The sequence below is a fragment of the Bidens hawaiensis genome, unplaced genomic scaffold (genome assembly GCF_021521415.1).
Source record: "Bidens hawaiensis isolate Kalapana, Puna unplaced genomic scaffold, B.hawaiensis_p1.1 tig00012953_1, whole genome shotgun sequence".
NCBI classification, from domain to species: Eukaryota; Viridiplantae; Streptophyta; class Magnoliopsida; order Asterales; family Asteraceae; genus Bidens; species Bidens hawaiensis.
The window spans coordinates 549,974-567,074 of NW_027492081.1; the positions used below are offsets into that span (position 1 = coordinate 549,974).

General features: G+C 35.6%; 1 protein-coding gene across 1 annotated transcript; it reads left to right on the plus strand.

Annotated features, from left to right (window-relative positions):
• Nucleotides 1-7,811: 7,811 nt before the first annotated feature.
• Nucleotides 7,812-16,868, plus strand: LOC143542650 (NADH kinase-like). Its single transcript, XM_077035192.1, has 5 exons — nt 7,812-7,984; nt 9,012-9,257; nt 9,389-9,469; nt 15,297-15,448; nt 16,331-16,868. The coding sequence occupies exons 1-5, from the start codon at nt 7,892-7,894 to the stop codon at nt 16,704-16,706; spliced, it is 948 nt and encodes a 315-aa protein (XP_076891307.1). The 5' UTR covers nt 7,812-7,891; the 3' UTR covers nt 16,707-16,868.
• The last annotated feature ends 233 nt before the right edge of the window (nt 16,869-17,101 follow it).

Genomic DNA, 17,101 nt, shown 5'->3' on the forward strand with positions numbered 1-17,101 from the left:
AAATATTCAGAAAGTTCTTCCTCTTTTGTGCTTGGATTGAAGATCATCTGCTAATGCTAAAAGTGTATTTACTATTGCTTTGTACAAGACTTAACTTTACATTATAAAAAATATAAATAATGTCATTTGTTTTCTCACGTAAAGAAGTTCAGAGATATTTATTAAACTACACAACAACTATCAATGAGAATCCTATGACCCCTCGCGAAGCGTGGATTTCAATGCTAAAAATATATACAAAATAAATCGCATAAAACCAAACATGGGTAACAAATATTTGTCAAATCCGCTATGTTATAGTTGAATTTATAAAAGGTTTGTGGTTTGGAATTTGGTTAAAATGAGCCCCCCCCCCCCACCAACTCGCAACTAATGTTGGCACCGTAAAGGATCAAAACAACATCAACCGAATTTATGTTATGTTCCCGCCATGACGCGCGGGCTCTTCTACTAGTAGTTATTTATCGATGTTTGGCATAATGTAAATATCTATAAATGTCACGTCAATTATTAAATTTAGTGGTTCAAGATTGCGCAACTAGCACAACAAAATAACGTGTTATTATCAATTCTTGATAAAAGAAAAAAAAAGGATTCTTGGTATAAACCTTTAACATCAATTATTTCAATAAACTTATTAATATAATTATTTTATTAATTATACCCTTCTCCTTATGTTCATACTTGATTTCACCCTAAACTAACTCAACTCTCCATGTTAAAAATCAATGGCCAAGATTACTTCTTATTCTTCCTACAAAAACTATACTTCCTATTATAACCTAACCCATTTATAAACAAGGATAAGATTTATGAATGGTACGAATAAGTTCATGAATGAACAATATAACACGTGGCATATTTATAAAAAGTTAATTAATAATTGTTGATTTTTAGTAAAATACCAAGTTAAAAGAACCAATTTCCAAAAAGGAATACATCATCGGCTGGCCTTTTATAAAGAGAATCTTAAGTGCGAAGGAAAAAATAAAAAATAAAAAAAATTATTGGGTGCATGTTGTGACACCAACGTAGTGCTCGCCATTGCCTCTTGTTCTATGTTAAATTTTATGAAAGCGGCGTACGGAAGATCTTTATTCCTTTCAAGTTGACCTTTCTTTTTTTAATGGAGGTAGCCCCATAAATTTACAAAGGGTATCAAGGGCACATTTAGGTACGTACAGATTATTTGAAAAGGAATAAGTAAATTGAAAAAAACAAAAATCACTACTACTTTAAAATTGTATGTTGGAGTATTGATGCCCTATTTTTAAAATGATTTTGTAACTATCCTTATAATAATTAATAATTAATATCTAAGTAAGTTTTTTTAAGATAAAATATTAATGCTCTAGGTTTAACTCACTAATGCATATTATAAAGAAGAAAACTTACAACTATAAGAAAACTCTTTTGAGTCAGGTTTCAAACTTAAGACTATAAGATCCAAAGTTTTGACCAAAAGGTTAATGACATCTAAGTTGCAAGCCCATATATCTATAGTATATACAAAGCATTCGGGACATGTATTTTAATAATTTTTTTTTTTAAGTTTTACAAGTTTTAATATATATATATATATTACAACATTTGATATGCATTATTCTCTTTAAATAATAAAAACGTTTTAAACCGTGAAATTGCCTTTTGTACATTCTAGACCACTAACTAGTGGTTTTTAATTACTACTTAAATTTTTTTTGTCCAATCTTTACTCAACCTTTAATATTTTAAAGAATTTTTACACTTTTATCCTCTCATATTTGGTTGTATAAATCCTTTATTATTATATATATATATATTAAAAACCAACTTTTAACATACTCACAAAACTTACTATTCATCAAAGCATTGAATATGAACCACACATTTTTTAAATTTGATAACCACACGATTATTCACGTGACTCGCCGTATCAACGTCCGGAACTGACAACTTTTGGGTGTTACTAACGACCGGGTTTTACCGATCTTTTTGTTTAGTTTCGGTACTGCCAAAAATATAATAAAAACCGACCAAATTCACATGGACTCACCGATTTTGTTTTAGTTCTGATACCGTAACGAAAACCGACCGGATGCCAATTTTTTTTAGTTATGGTATCGTAATGAACGAGATGAAAACCGACTGAATTTGCGTAGACTCACCACCTCAACGCCCGAAACCGACAATGGTCGATTTTACATGCACTCGAGTTTTACCGACCGACGCCACCTCCATTGGTCCGTCTCAATTTTTATAATTTTTTTTGGTTTTATAACGCACATAATCAAAACCGACCGAATTCGCATCGACGTACCGCTTCAACGCTTGAGACCGACAACACTTGAGTTTTACTACCGTCCAGGTTTTACCGACCTGTCCGGCGCAACACGCCGGATAAAACATAGGTCCCTTTATAAACCAACTTCCCCACCATAACTTTAAACGATCATAATTTTTTCCTATGTTAATATTTTTATAAAAAAGTTACACCATAAAAGCAAGCCTTTTCTCTCATTTTAATTTAAGTGTACGATACTACTATAGTTTTTCTTGTTTAAAAACTACATGTTAAGTGATCACATGTGTCACTAGGGGGTGCACACAGAAACCTGTTAACCGGTTTCTAACCGAAAGTCTAACCGGTTAGTAACCGGTCCAATCCTAACCGGTTACCAACTGGTTAACTGATTTTTTTTAAATGTTTTATTAAAAACCGGTTTATAACCGGTTAATACCCGACCAGCTAACCGATTTTCTTTTTTTATTAATTTTTCAAAACCGGTTAGTACCCGACCCGATTAACCGGCCTAACCGGTTATTTCCCGCAAAAAAAAAACGGTTAGGAAATTAACCAGTTATAGGTTAACCGGTTAACCGATTTGTGCACCTTTATGGGGGTGTTTGTTTTTTGTTAAAAGCTCTTTCTGGCTTCTTTTGTTTGCGCCGCGCAGACTACGCTCAGATATTGCCCTTTGCAGACTGTTTATTTTTCTGAATATGTTTCATTAAAAAACGTCTGCACGCCCACTTCTTGATGCAGACATGGTCCAACCACTTCTTGCATCTTCAACCTCTTCTCACACATATTATTCATCAGACTCCTCTCCTCCCCTCAAACCTTAATCTCATCTCCTCTCCTCTCCTCCACCAAACCTCACACATATTATTCATCAGACTCCTCTCCTCCCCTCAAACCTTTATCTCGTCTCATCTCCTCTTCTCCACCAAACCCTAGCCGCCTCATCGGCCACCTCCCCTAGCCGCCGCTACCAATCCTCCTCCACCTCCCTAGCCGCCGCCGATCCCCTGCCTCCTCCCCTAGCCGCCGTCGCCGCTCCTCCACTAACCCCAGTAGACCGCGTTGCATTTCTTCCGACATCACCGCCGCCGCACACTGCTTCGCCACCTCCTGCCATAGCTGCCACCTCCACCACCATCTACCATCTACCTTGGCATGTTTATTTCTTCAAGACTTGGTAGTCTATTCACCAGTATTTAATTGTTCTATTATTACTAGTTTGTTGTTAAATAAAGTTTGTAGAATGTTAGATTAATGAATGTGTTGTTGTTTGATTTTTTGTTAAACTGTACAATTATTACTAGTTTGTTGTTAAATAAAATTTGTATGATAGTTTATGAATGTGTTGTTTGATTTTGGTTTTAAAAAAATCGGGTTATTTAATTTTATGTTTATTATAGCAGTGTGCAGATGTTAAAAAACAAACAGCCTTCTTGTCACAGACTGCAAAGATTTGGTCCACCTCTTTTATTACAGATGTTTGCAGATATGATCCACAGACTGCAGACATTTTAACTATAAAAAAACATGTAGCACCTATGTGTCACTATGTCTTACAAATGCTATTCTACATGAAACGAAACAAAGAAAACAAACTTGTTTTGGGCCCTGAAAATTTTAAGCCCATGTGTGTGTGACGGTGAGGGTCTCTGGGTCTGGGCTGGCCCTCTCCAAAGCCTTGTTGAGCGATCAATTTAGAAAATCTTTGAACCTTTTTCAATGCATATGATATGATGAAACAAAATAATGTATTAATTACTCTTAATACACATTTGTTTCTTGAATGAGCGTATTTTATTTATTTACATCAAACAACCAACATGGAAATTTTTGTTACCATTAACTTTTGCAATTATGTGATTTACCGTTTTTTTTAATTAAAAACTTCAGTTAATACATGAAAGTTTCACCTTCCCATACTAACCCAATTTCTATCTCCCATTCACCCATTGTATGACTTATCATAAAACATTTTATTCTATCGACCAAAATTATAAATGGAAAGCCTGAAGTTGAATTTGCTTTTGATTATGGCCATATATAGTTGTTGCATCCATGGAGTTCCTTAAACGAACCATGGACGACACATTTTTCTGGGCATTGGGCTCGTGTTTCTTTAAACACCCCTCTGGAATCCACTGTTTCCTTAAACAACTCAACTTTGGCGTTATCGCATTGAGTTTGTACTAATATAAGAATTAAGAGATCAATACGTAGTTTGCATAATTTTCTGTTTTAATTTGATAAAGAAAAAATGGTTAAATTTATTTATCAGGTATCTAAAATAAGGCCCGACTCTCTCACGCATGGCTGCTCAATTTTGCTTATCAAAATGTAAATAAAATACGCGTGGTGACGGCATATTAGGAAATCATGAAAAAGTTATGTTTAAATTTAAGTGATCTTAATTTAAAAGCGTGACCTATCCAAATTTAATATAAGGAACTAAAATAGTTTAAAATACATAAATTTTATATGTTTATATTTATTTTTTATTCGGTGGTCTCTAGTGATGGACCTACGCCAACTTGTTAGACAACGCACACACAAATCACAATCATCAACCAAGCGCCAATTTGTGTTTTAAGGAATATATAGTAAAGTTGTGATGTTACGGTTCATACCCACCACCACAATTAATAGTATATATACTTACTGAAAAAAACTAGAAAAACGAATACCGGTGCACGTCCAAAAGTTGTAACATACAGTGTTTGATTACGTAAAAGTTGTCTACCATAATCTTGAAACTAATGCTTTGATATGCTTAAAAGAATATCTACATGACTTTTACTAGGCTTGTAAACGACCCGAATGAACACGAACAAGAGCATATCCGTGTTCGTTCATTTAACTTTAAAGATTAAACGAACACTTAATCGAACACATATTTTGTGTTCATGTTCGTTTATTTAAAAAACAAATATGTTTGTGTTCGTTTATTTTCGTTCGTTTAAACTCTAAACGAACGGTTCGCAAACATAAATGAACAAAATTAAACAAACATAAATAAAGATATATCCCAAAAGTAATTGAAAATAAACAAACATAAACGAACGTAAATAAACACCCTTAAATGAACACAAATGAACAAATATAAAACCATTAAATAGATGTTCAATCCAAATAATATATAATTATTTTCTATTAATATGTAAACGAACATAAATGAACGAACGAAATGTGTGTTCATGTTCGTTCATTTATTAAATAAATGAACATAAACGAACTACTCGTCAAACGGTTTGCAAACAGTTCACTAAACGTTCGGTTTGTTTACAGACCTAAAACTTTTTTTTACAATGGCTTAATAAATTTCTATTTTTAGTTTTTTGGGTCATATTTGTTAAAATAAAGTGTGGGGGGGGTGGATCTTGCGAAAAGTCAAGTTACAGCGAGAAGTACGAGAAATCAATCTGGACCATTGATTTGTGTAATCAATGGATTAGAAAAGTTGTGGCAAACTTGTAATTAAGAATATATTAATCTACCAGAATTTTAATGAAGAATGGTAGTTTGGTATTTGTTTTTAAACTTTTCAAAGTGAAACTTACATCATTAATAACATTTAATTGCTTAATTGTTATTTTTGAATTGATGTTATAAATCAAACTAATATTAAACAAATATAATTTTAATCAAATACTGTAATATATTCAACCCTATTTCTTTAAATGCGTTAAATATTATATATTGCCTACACAAATTTATGTATACACATGCATAGTATTGTGTAGGTGGAATCACGAATGCGTATGTGAAAATTTTACAATTATAGGCTATTAACATGATTGTTATTTATATGTAGTTTAACGTGAAAATAAAAAAAAAATAATTTAGTTTGTATTATGTGGGGTTTATATATGTACTATTTAAGTGGTATCACGAATGTGTATGTGAAAATTTTACAAGTATAGGTTATTATTATTATCTGTTATTTATTATATACAGTTTAATGTAATAAAAAAGTTTATTTTGTACTATGTAGCTGTGTAGGTACGTATGTACTATGTATATGGTATTTCGAATTGTGTATTTGTATTTTTATCGTGTAGGTTCATTTATATACTGTGTAGGTTCGTATATGCACTGTGTATATAGTACTTCAAATTGTGTATGTATAATTTTTATCGTGTGTATGTTCATTTATGTACAATGTAGGTTCATATATTATTCTGTAGGTTCATATATGTATTGTGTAGGTGGTATTTCTAACGGTGTATGTGTAATTTTTATCGTGCGTTGGTTCATTTAGTACTGTGTAGGTTCGTATGTGCTATGTAGGTGGTATTTCGAATTGTGTATTTGTAATTTTATTCATGTGTATGTTCATTAAGAACTATTATCTGAATAAATGTACGAAATTCAAATTACGAGAATAAAAAAATAATATTGATAACCAACAAAAATGAATTTGATAAATTAAAAAAAACAAGAATTCAATATAGGTTGATTTGACTAATTTTTTAAAAAATATTAAAGCAAATTAATTGTAACTTCTTCATACATTATGACTTACCAAATATGAAAAAATGTATATTTTACTATAGCACCATTGTCATTAAATAAATTATAAAATAAAAGAGAAAATGTGATTGGTTGGATTAATTTCTCGCACTTCTCGCAATAAAAACCCTTCTAAAATGAACCAAATCCTATATATATATAGGGTTTGGATAAAATACAAACTAAATTTTCATACTAAACGTGCGAATTAAAGGAAACTTAGAAATCCCCAATAACACTAATCCCCAACCACAACCCAATCTCCATCTTCTTCATCATCCACCACCAAACTTCGATCACTCCGCCTCCAACCTCCGCCCACCTCTCCTTCAACCAAGGCTCCACTGCTTCGCCGCTGGCACCAAGGGCAGCTTCCGTATCTTCAACAACGACAAATATTCCGGCGAGACTATAACTCTGGTAGCGCAATCGCCGTCGTTTTCCGCTGCAACATACTCGCTCTAGTCGGCGGCGGACTACCACTAGAGCCGATGTATCATTCTGATCAGAAGTTAAATCCGTACGTCTCCGACGAGACCGGATTATTGTGATAATTATGTTTACAATTTCGCCGATTTGAAGCTTTTTATGACATATTGAAACAAGAAAGTGTGTGATTTGCCAGTCGATTTGTAGTTACATGAGTGTTTTTGAAGCAGATAATATGAGAAAGAAGAAGAAGATTCAATAATTACTCTAGTAATAAAATAATTACTTTAGCTGAAACAAGTAGAGTAATAAAATTACTCTATATAGTTTATAAATATAGTAATAAAATTATTCTATTTGTAAACTATAATAACTCTATTTGTAAATTATATAGAGTAATTAAATTACACTACAAAATGAGTTTCACTTATTTACAAAAATGTCACCGTCTTCAATTTTGTTTTAGTTCGTACGCTTCGCCGTGTTTCTATTTGTACGTTATCTTCGCCCTATATATATTCACTTATTATTATTATTATTATTCAGATAAAAATAGGTGAAATTGGGCTAAACCCAACCACCGTTTGATACGTATATCAACAGTTGGATCTTGCCTACAATACACTCATTGCCGTTGGTCGTTTGTTCCCGCCAATAGAGACCTAATCAGCAATGGCAAGAAGGCGTCTATTGCTGCTTCTAAAGCCGTTGGACACCTACTCGTTTCATCAATCAAACGGTGTATCTCGCTCTAGAAACCCTAAGGTACCCACCATTGTTTTTCTTGATTTTATGATCTTCACTGCAAGAATGTTTAAGCTCACAATCTTAACCCAGTTTCAGTATTGCCCACCTTGTGTTTTTGGTAATATGATTCATCTGGGTGTAGTGCAGATAAGGTGTTTGATGAAATGCCCATGTGAAAATCAGCCAGTTTTGTTTTGTTGTTTTGATCGTTTTAGAAACCCGTGTATTACACGGTTGAAGTATATATTGCACTTTAGGGTTAGTTTTTAAATATTCAGCTGGTATTATCTGAAATCTTTTACTATGTCAAAACACTGAATTGAAGGGTGCATTTTGTTAACTGTTTTCTCTCTTTATATTTCTACAAAAAATGCAATCTTTCCATAAATTTCCTAAAGGGAAAATACCATAAATAAACCAAAATACTTTCTGTTTTTCCCGTAAAAGTACTTTAGTATAATATTGCACTTTAAAGTCCCTTCACATGTTAAATTTGAAAGTTGTGATTTTTACTTATTATTCAGGTGTAAACGAGCCGAACCCTAACTTGACTAGGCTAGAGCTCAGCTCGTATCGACTTGCGAGACGTTGAGCTCATCTAGTTTCAAGTTATTTTTCTAAGGCTCGAGCTTGGCTCACGAGTCATATTTTCAAGCTTGAGCTCGACCCGGGCTCACTTCCTTAAAAATAATAAACAGATGATTTTTAGCTTTATTATAATGTAATTTGTGGAATAATGTTTTCATTATTTTATCCAATCAAATTAAGAGTTTTTTTCTTTTCTTTTTTTTCCAAATTTAACATGCTAAGGAACTTTATGATCAAAACAGAAAGTTTGTTAATTTTTTATGTTTACGGGAAAAACACAGAGAGTTTATTGATTTTTTATGTTTACAGGAAAAACACAGAAAGTATGTTGGTTTTTTTTATGTGCAAAGGATTGTTGAAGGACTTTTACGAGAAAAAAACAGAAAATATGTTGGGTTTTTTTTGGTATTTACCTTTTCCTAAATATATAATTTTTTTCTTTTTTTAAACACTGAAGGTATTACAGTATCTGGATAACAGGCGCAAAGTTCATAAAGACGCCATAGAATTCTGTACAAGTATTTTACAAAGAAAGCCCATTGACTGGAATGCTACTTTTTATAATAATCTGTCTCGGCCGGTTCAGAATGTGGATCTTGTTGTTACTGTTGGCGGCGACGGGACACTTTTGCGTGCGAGTCATTTTTTGGATGATTCAATCCCGTTAATAGGAGTTAACTCTGACCCCACTCAACCACAAGAGGTTGTTAACTTGTTCTTGAAGCTTTAGGATTTCGATTCAATAGTTTATGTTGATACTCTTGATTTGCGCTTTCATATAATCATGTTCTGATGATTGTGTTATGAAATCTGTGACCCGTGTAATTTTGTTAGGTGCAAGAGGCGAGTAACGAGTTTGATGCTACCAGAAGCACAGGTTATCTTTGTGCAGCGACTGTTAAAAACTTTGAACAGGTACATATGATTACAAAAGTTATATATTATTTCAGTATTTTTTTTCTATTTTTTGATCAAATGTAGGCCTGTAAACAAACCAAACATTAAATGAACTGTTCAGTGGGAAGTTCGTTTATGTTTATTATTTAATAAATGAACGAACACGAATTTTTTTTTGTTCTTTCAGTTAAACGAACGAACACGAACACATGTCTTGTTTGTTCATTTATGTTCGTGAACGTTCTGTTAGGTTCGGAGTCACACACAAACACGAATACAATAGTAAAACCGAAAGAATAAACGAAAGAGACACAAGGATTTAAGTGGTTCGGTCACGGTGTATGACCTACGTCCACTGTCGATAACTAGGGTTTTCTTATTATTGAGTGATACAAACTTACAAGTACAGGAGAGAATATATAGACTAGACAATTAGGGTTTAACCCTTTAACTAAACTGGGCCTGATTAGAGCTTTTGGGCTTGGCCAAAACTCAAACAGCTTAATCTCCTAATTCTGTCTATTCGTCTAAACCGGACCCGACCCAAGATGGATCGGAGACCACAACATAACAATCTCCCAATTGGGCTTCGAGACATCTTCTCTAAACCACCACTTGGATGCGTCAAACATTTCAACCTGCTCCCATTTGGAGACGTAAAATGTCTTCACCTGCATTGCCTTGTACATATAAAATAAAACCCATCTGGTTTTGCACCTCCTAGTTACCCTTCGCCTTCTCAACATTTTTCCTGAAGGCCTGCTGAAGCTCTGCACAGCTTCAGCTTATCCAGTATCACCGGTTTGGTGAACATATCTGCTGGATTCTTAGCACCTGACATATTTTTCAAACTGAAAACACCATCACTGATCAAATCTCTGACAAAGTGATATCTCCTCCCGATGTGCTTAGTCTTCGAATGATAGACTGGATTCTTCGCAAGTTTCACTGCACTCTCATTGTCACAATATAAGAAGAACTCTGCCTGTTTCTTTCCCAACTCTTCAAGAAAAGTTCTCAACCATACCAATTCTTTACTTGCTTCGGCTGCTGCCATATATTCTGCCTCAGTGGTTGATAAAGCAACACTTTTCTGAAGTCTGGACATCCAACATACTGCTGTTCCCCCAACTGTGAAAACATAACCAGTAGTGCTTTTAAACGTCTTCTTACATCCACCCAGATCAGCATCTGAATAACCCCTGAGAATTGTATCCTTCCCCTTAAAACATAACCCCAAACTGGAAGTACCCTTTAAGTATCTGAGTAACCATTTCACCGCTTCCCAATGTTCCTTTCCCGGATCCGACATAAAACGACTAACTACCCCGACAGCATGAGCAATGTCTGGCCGTGTACAAACCATGGCGTACATGAGACTGCCAACAGCAGATGCATACGGAACTTTAGCCATCTCTGTTCTTTCTTCCTCTGTTCTGGGAGACTGGTCTTTGGTAAGTTTGAAATGACTTCCCAAAGGTGTGTTTCTCGGTTTAGTCTTCTCATCATTCATCCTGAATCTTTCTAACACTTTCCCTATGTATTTCTCTTGGGATAGTGTTATGGAGCCATCTTTCTTTCTGGATATACTCATCCCCAAAATCTGTTTGGCTGGACCAAGATCTTTCATCTCAAATTCATCAGACAACTGTTTCTTCAACTTGCGAATCTCCTTCATATCAGATCCTGCAATTAACATATCATCTACATAAAGAAGTAGAATGATATATGAGCCTTTAAACTTCTTTAAGTAGCAGCAATGGTCGGCCTCGCATTTCTTGTACCCAGTTCTCACCATAAAATCATCAAACTTTAGGTACCATTGCCTAGGTGCCTGCTTCAGACCATACAAGCTTTTCTTCAATTTGCAGACCCATTTTTCTTTCCCGGCAACCTGAAATCCCTCAGGTTGTGCCATATAGATCTCCTCGTCAAGATCACCATGTAAAAATGCTGTCTTAACATCTAATTGCTCTAGATGTAAATTTTCTGCAGCAACAATACTTAAGATCAATCTGATGGTGGTCATCTTCACAACTGGAGAGAATATTTCATTATAATCAATTCCCTTCTTTTGCTGGAAACCCTTGACCACTAAACGAGCTTTGTATCGTTTAGACCCATCATGTTCTTCCTTGACTCTATAGACCCATTTATTCTGTAGAACTCTTTTATCTAGTGGAAACTTGGTTAAAACCCATGTCTGGTTTTTACTCAAAGAGTTCATCTCCTCCTTCATAGCATGCTCCCACTGGAGCGAATCTTTCAACTTAAGTGCTTCATAATAACTCTCTGGCTCATCATTTTCAGTTAAAAGGAGATAATTAACTGAAGGTTTGTAACGTACCGGCTGTTTAGAAACTCTGGTGGACCTCCTAACCTAGTGCTGAGGCGGGTCAGGTTCTTGTGGAGACTGTTCATCCTCAGACTCTGAACTCCCACTGTCAGAGACTCCCTCTGACTCTTCATTTCCACCAATATCATCATCTTCAAATTCAGGAACTGTGGTTTCTTCAGTTTCTGTCTCGGGTTCGGTAGCTGACTCAACTGTCTTTTTCTGAGCATCAATTTCATATTCAACCTGCTCTTTCTGAACCCTTGATTTTGAAGTGTTTCTATCTTTGTATAACTCAGCCTCATTAAAAGTTGCATGCTTGCTTCTGACTACTTTTCTGCTTTCTAAATCCCAAAGCCTGTAGCCCATTTCGTTTGACCCATATCCAATGAAAACATATTTTTTAGCTTTAGCATCAAGCTTGTCATTTTTCACTAGATCATAAGCGCTACACCCAAAGACTTTCAAATGCTTAAAATCTGCAGCTTTACCTTTCCACTCTTCTTCTGGTGTCTTGAAACCCAGCGGTACTGACAATCCCCGGTTAATTAAATAAGCTGCAGTGTTAACTGCATCTGCCCAGAACGTCTTTGGAAGCCCGGCATTAAGTCTCATACTTCTTGCCCTTTCATTTAACGTCCTGTTCATTCGTTCTGCCACTCCATTTTGTTGAGGAGTGCCAGGGACTGTAAAAATCATCCGAATACCGTACTCTTCACAATAATCACGGAATTCTTTGCTAACGTATTCACCACCGTTATCCGACTTCAAGCATTTCACCTTCAAATCAGTTTCCAATTCAACAGCAGTTTTTCATTTCTTAAAAGTATCAAAAACATCAGATTTATTTTTAAGAAAGTAAACCCATACCTTGCGTGTCGAATCATCAATGAAGGTGACATAATAGTGCGATCCTCCCAAAGAAGAGACTGAAGTTGGTCCATAGACATCAGAGTGAATAAGCTCCAATTTCTGAGCTTTCGGTTGTTTTCCGGTCTTCACAAAAGATACTTTCTTCTTTTTACCGAAAACACATGGTTCACAAAATTCAGATTCAACCTTCTTCAGTTCTGGAATTTTTCCTCTAGCAACGAGCATTTTCATCCCTTTTTCACTCATGTGGCCGAGTCGTTGGTGCCACAAACTAGACTGACTCGGTCCACTGGTCACTGCATTTACCCCATCAGCTGGAATTTCAACCATGTATAAAGTGCCCTTCTTTTTACCTCTGGCGATCACAAGATTCCCTTTCACAACTTTCCATTGACCCCCACCAAACATAACATCATATCCTTGGTCATCTAACTGCCCAACAGAAATTAGCTTTCTTCTAAGGCTAGGAACGACCCGAACATCCTTTAGAGTCCATGAGGTGCCCAATGAAGTTTTTAGTTCAATATCCCCCATCCCCGTGATATCAACAGCATGATTATTAGCCAAACGAACTTTACCAAAATTACCTGTTCGGAGATTCTTCATCTTCTTCGTGCTATAAGTGGCATGAAAAGATGCACCAGAATCCATAATCCATGAATCTGTTGATTCTTCAACACAGCAGATAAGAGTCTCTTCTGAACCTTCTGAATCATCTGAACCGGTGGCCAGATTAACTTCCTTCTTAGATTCTTTCTTTTCTTTTGAAATTGAGGGGTTAGGGCATTGGTTTCTGAAATGCCCCATTTCTTTGCAATTCCAACACTCAATGTCTTTTCTAGGCTTTGACTGACTTCTTCTTCTAGACTTTGACCTACCCCTGCCATTACCTTTCTCTCTTCTCCTACCTCTCCCTTCGGTGCTCAATATAGAACTAGATGTCTCACCAGAATTCCTTCTTCTTATGTCCTCCCCTAAAATCAAATCCCGGACTCCTTCAAAAGTAAGCTTAGTATTCCCAGAAGAACTACTAACTGCAGTAACAGTCCCTGACCAACTTTCGGGTAACGAGGATAACAAGAGTAACGCTTGAACTTCATCATCAAACTTGATATCAACAGAAGACAAACGAGAAATAATAGTGTTGAAGTCATTAACATGAGAGGTAACAGATGCCCCTTCCTTCATTCTGGTGTTAACTAGCTGTCTAATCAGAAATACCTTGTTTGATGCAGAAGGCTTTTCATACATATTTGACAAGGCTTTCATAAGACCATACGTGGTAGTTTCATTTACAATATTGAATGCCACATTCTTAGCTAGTGAGAGTCTAATAACAGCTATGGCTTTTCTGTCAAGTACCTTCCACTCATCATCTTTCATACTTTCCGGTTTCCTCTCTTCTAGTGCTTCCATTAAGTCTTTCTGACATAGCAAATCCTCAATTTGCATTTTCCACCATCCAAAATCCTGACCATCAAACTTCTCAATCTTGATCTTTCCGTCCTCAGCCATTATCCAAACTGAGTTTTGATTACAGCAAACAACCAAACTACCCAAGGAATAAAAGGACTGGAAACTGATCAGAAAAAACGAACCAGCAGCTGCGGAACCCTAATCAGCGGCGGCGGAACTGTAGCAGCGGCGGCGGTACTGTAGCGGCGGCGGTACTGTAGCAGCGGCAGCGGAGCAGCGGCAGCGGAGCAGCGGCGGCGGAACTGTGTGTATAATCGAGAACCAGGCTCTGATGCCAATTGTTAGGTTCGGAGTCACACACAAACACGAATACAATAGTAAAACCAAAAGAATAAACGAAAGAGACACAAGGATTTAAGTGGTTCGGTCACGGTGTATGACCTACGTCCACTGTCGATAACTAGGGTTTTCTTATTATTGAGTGATACAAACTTACAAGTACAGGAGAGAATATATAGACTAGAGAATTAGGGTTTAACCCTTTAACTAAACTGGGCCTGATTAGAGCTTTTGGGCTTGGCCAAAACTCAAACAGCTTAATCTCCTAATTCTGTCTATTCGTCTAAACCGGACCCGACCCAAGATGGATCGGAGACCACAACATAACACGTTCGTCCATTTAAACTCGTTTATGCCTGTTCATACGTTCATTTTTGTTCTTAGTTTACGTTTGTTTAAGTTCGTTAATTTACGTTTGTTAGTATATTCATTTAGATTTTTTGGCCCATTACAACTGATTTCAACAACTTTTTAGGCCCAGCACATTGTTCTTCACATTACTTTTAAGTTTCAACTAGTTTTAGCTTAGTTATGTTCGTTCGTTTGCATTCACGAAGTTTGTTTATACTATTAACGAACTAGCATAAACGAACACAAACATGAACAGGAAAACCCACGTTCATTTAATTGTTCGTGTTCGCTCGTTTGTTCAGTTAGAGTTAAACGAACGAAAACGTACATGCTCCGTTCGTGTTCGTTCGGTTTGTTTGCAAGCCTAAATATAATGGTATATGAGGCTTTATGCATTAAAGATACACTTTGGACCACTTTCTTGTTTTGACCCATTTAAGATAAACCCTAATCTGAATCAGCTTGTTAATAAGTAAATTGTTGTATTAGATTGATTAAACACAGTATTATGAGTATTATTGGATCTTGCAGATACTAAATAACATCTTGGAGGGTCAAACAACTGCTTCTGAACTGTCAATAATGTCAATTCATGTGAATTCGATGCCAGTGTCAACATGTGCTCTTAATGACATTTTAATTGCAGACCCGTGTCCTGCTTCTGCTACTAGGTTCTCTTTCAGGTATCAGAGATCTCTGTATAATTTTTTGTGTTGCCAAGATGGGTGGGTTGGGCAACGTGTCAAAATGGGCTGGGCCAGGTTAAGTTGACCCATAAACACCTTTCTTCCCTTCAATTTTAACAAATATGTAATGCCCTACTCATAGTTAAAAAATAATATCAAACTATCACATAATGACTTTATCCAACCCATATATTAATATTAAAATATAAAAAAAATGACTCTTGGCTCATTTGCATGCATCTAAGTCTGTGAACAAACTGAACGTTCAGTGAACCGTTTCAACTGTTCGGCAGGAATTTTGTTTATTTAATAAACGAACAAACATAAGCAAATTGTTTTGTTCATTTAGTTAAACAAACGAACATGAGCACATGCCTCATTTATTCATTTATGTTCATGAACACTTGTTTATGTCCTCGTTTACATTCAGTTATGTTCGTTAGTTTACGTTTGTTTAAGTTTGTTTATGTACAGTTAAACTTTTTAGACCCACTACAATCAAATCTAGTTTTATTAATTTTTTAGGCCCAACAGATTGACTAGTTTTATTAGTTTTTTAGGCCCAACAGATTGATTTTCACGTTTATTTTTAGTTAGTGTTCGCTTGGTTATGTTTGTTCGTTGTTTCCGTTTATGTTCGTGAACGGTTTGTTTACACTATTAACAAACACACACAAACACACTCATTTTCTTAACAAACTAACTCGAGCAAGAAAACCTTGTTAATTTACTTGTTCATAATTGATCCTTTGTTTGGTTAAAGTTAAACAAACAGACATGAGCATGTTCCGTTAGTGTTCTTCCTTGTCGTTTACAAGCCTAAAATCTGTTAAGTCTTGGAAGCTGCATTTTCTTATGCATATGTTTGACTTTGTAAAGAATTAGGAAAGATGGTCAAACAAGTCCGCCTCTGGTCAACTGCAGATCCAGTGGTCTGAGAATCTCAACTGCAACTGGATCAACTGCAGCAATGCTGTCGGCTGGTGGATTTCTGATGCCCATATTATCTAAAGATCTGCAGTACATGGTGAGAGAGCCCATATCACCCGAACCAGCCCGTTTGAAGTTAATGCATGGGTTAATAAAACCTATCGAGTCAATGGATATTGATTGGTACACAAAAGAGGGAGTGATCTACATTGATGGTTCTAATATTGTTCATCCCGTTCAGTACGGTGATACCATAAACGTACCTTCACACGGGCCGGTTTTGAAAATCTTTTTACCTAACCATTTGTTACCAAGCAAGATTTGAGGGTTTTGTAGTTAAGTGCATGTAACAAGTTAGAATTTTAGTTTGATAAGTGAGTAGATTTTATACACAAGATGTAAAGTGCTTGCACTTGTTTTGTTGATATGTGGAGGCTAAATTAGTAACTTGACCAATCTACCTTTATCTTTTATTGCATGCGGTTTTTACTAGATGAAGGGCTCGACCTAAGTCGACCTGTTTTAAGTTGATAGGTTTTATAACAGTTACTCGTTTGGCCTATTGTCTAATTTGGATAGAGCTAAATTGACCTGTTGTTTAATTTAAGTTGACCAATTGAATCTATTTATTAACATAAGAAGTGACAATAGGTATCGAGGATTGGGTTACTTGGGTAACAAGTTTAAACGGGTTGGAAACTTAACTATGGTCTCGTCTGA

What these genes read in the sequence shown, in the direction of transcription:
- LOC143542650 (XM_077035192.1), top strand. Translation starts at nt 7,892, where the DNA reads ATGGCAAGAAGGCGTCTATTGCTGCTTCTAAAGCCGTTGGACACCTAC. An exon ending in CTGTTAAAAACTTTGAACAG is followed by an intron (nt 9,470 to 15,296) that starts GTACATATGATT and finishes TGGATCTTGCAG; the next exon opens with ATACTAAATAACATCTTGGA. An exon ending in GCTACTAGGTTCTCTTTCAG is followed by an intron (nt 15,449 to 16,330) that starts GTATCAGAGATC and finishes GACTTTGTAAAG; the next exon opens with AATTAGGAAAGATGGTCAAA.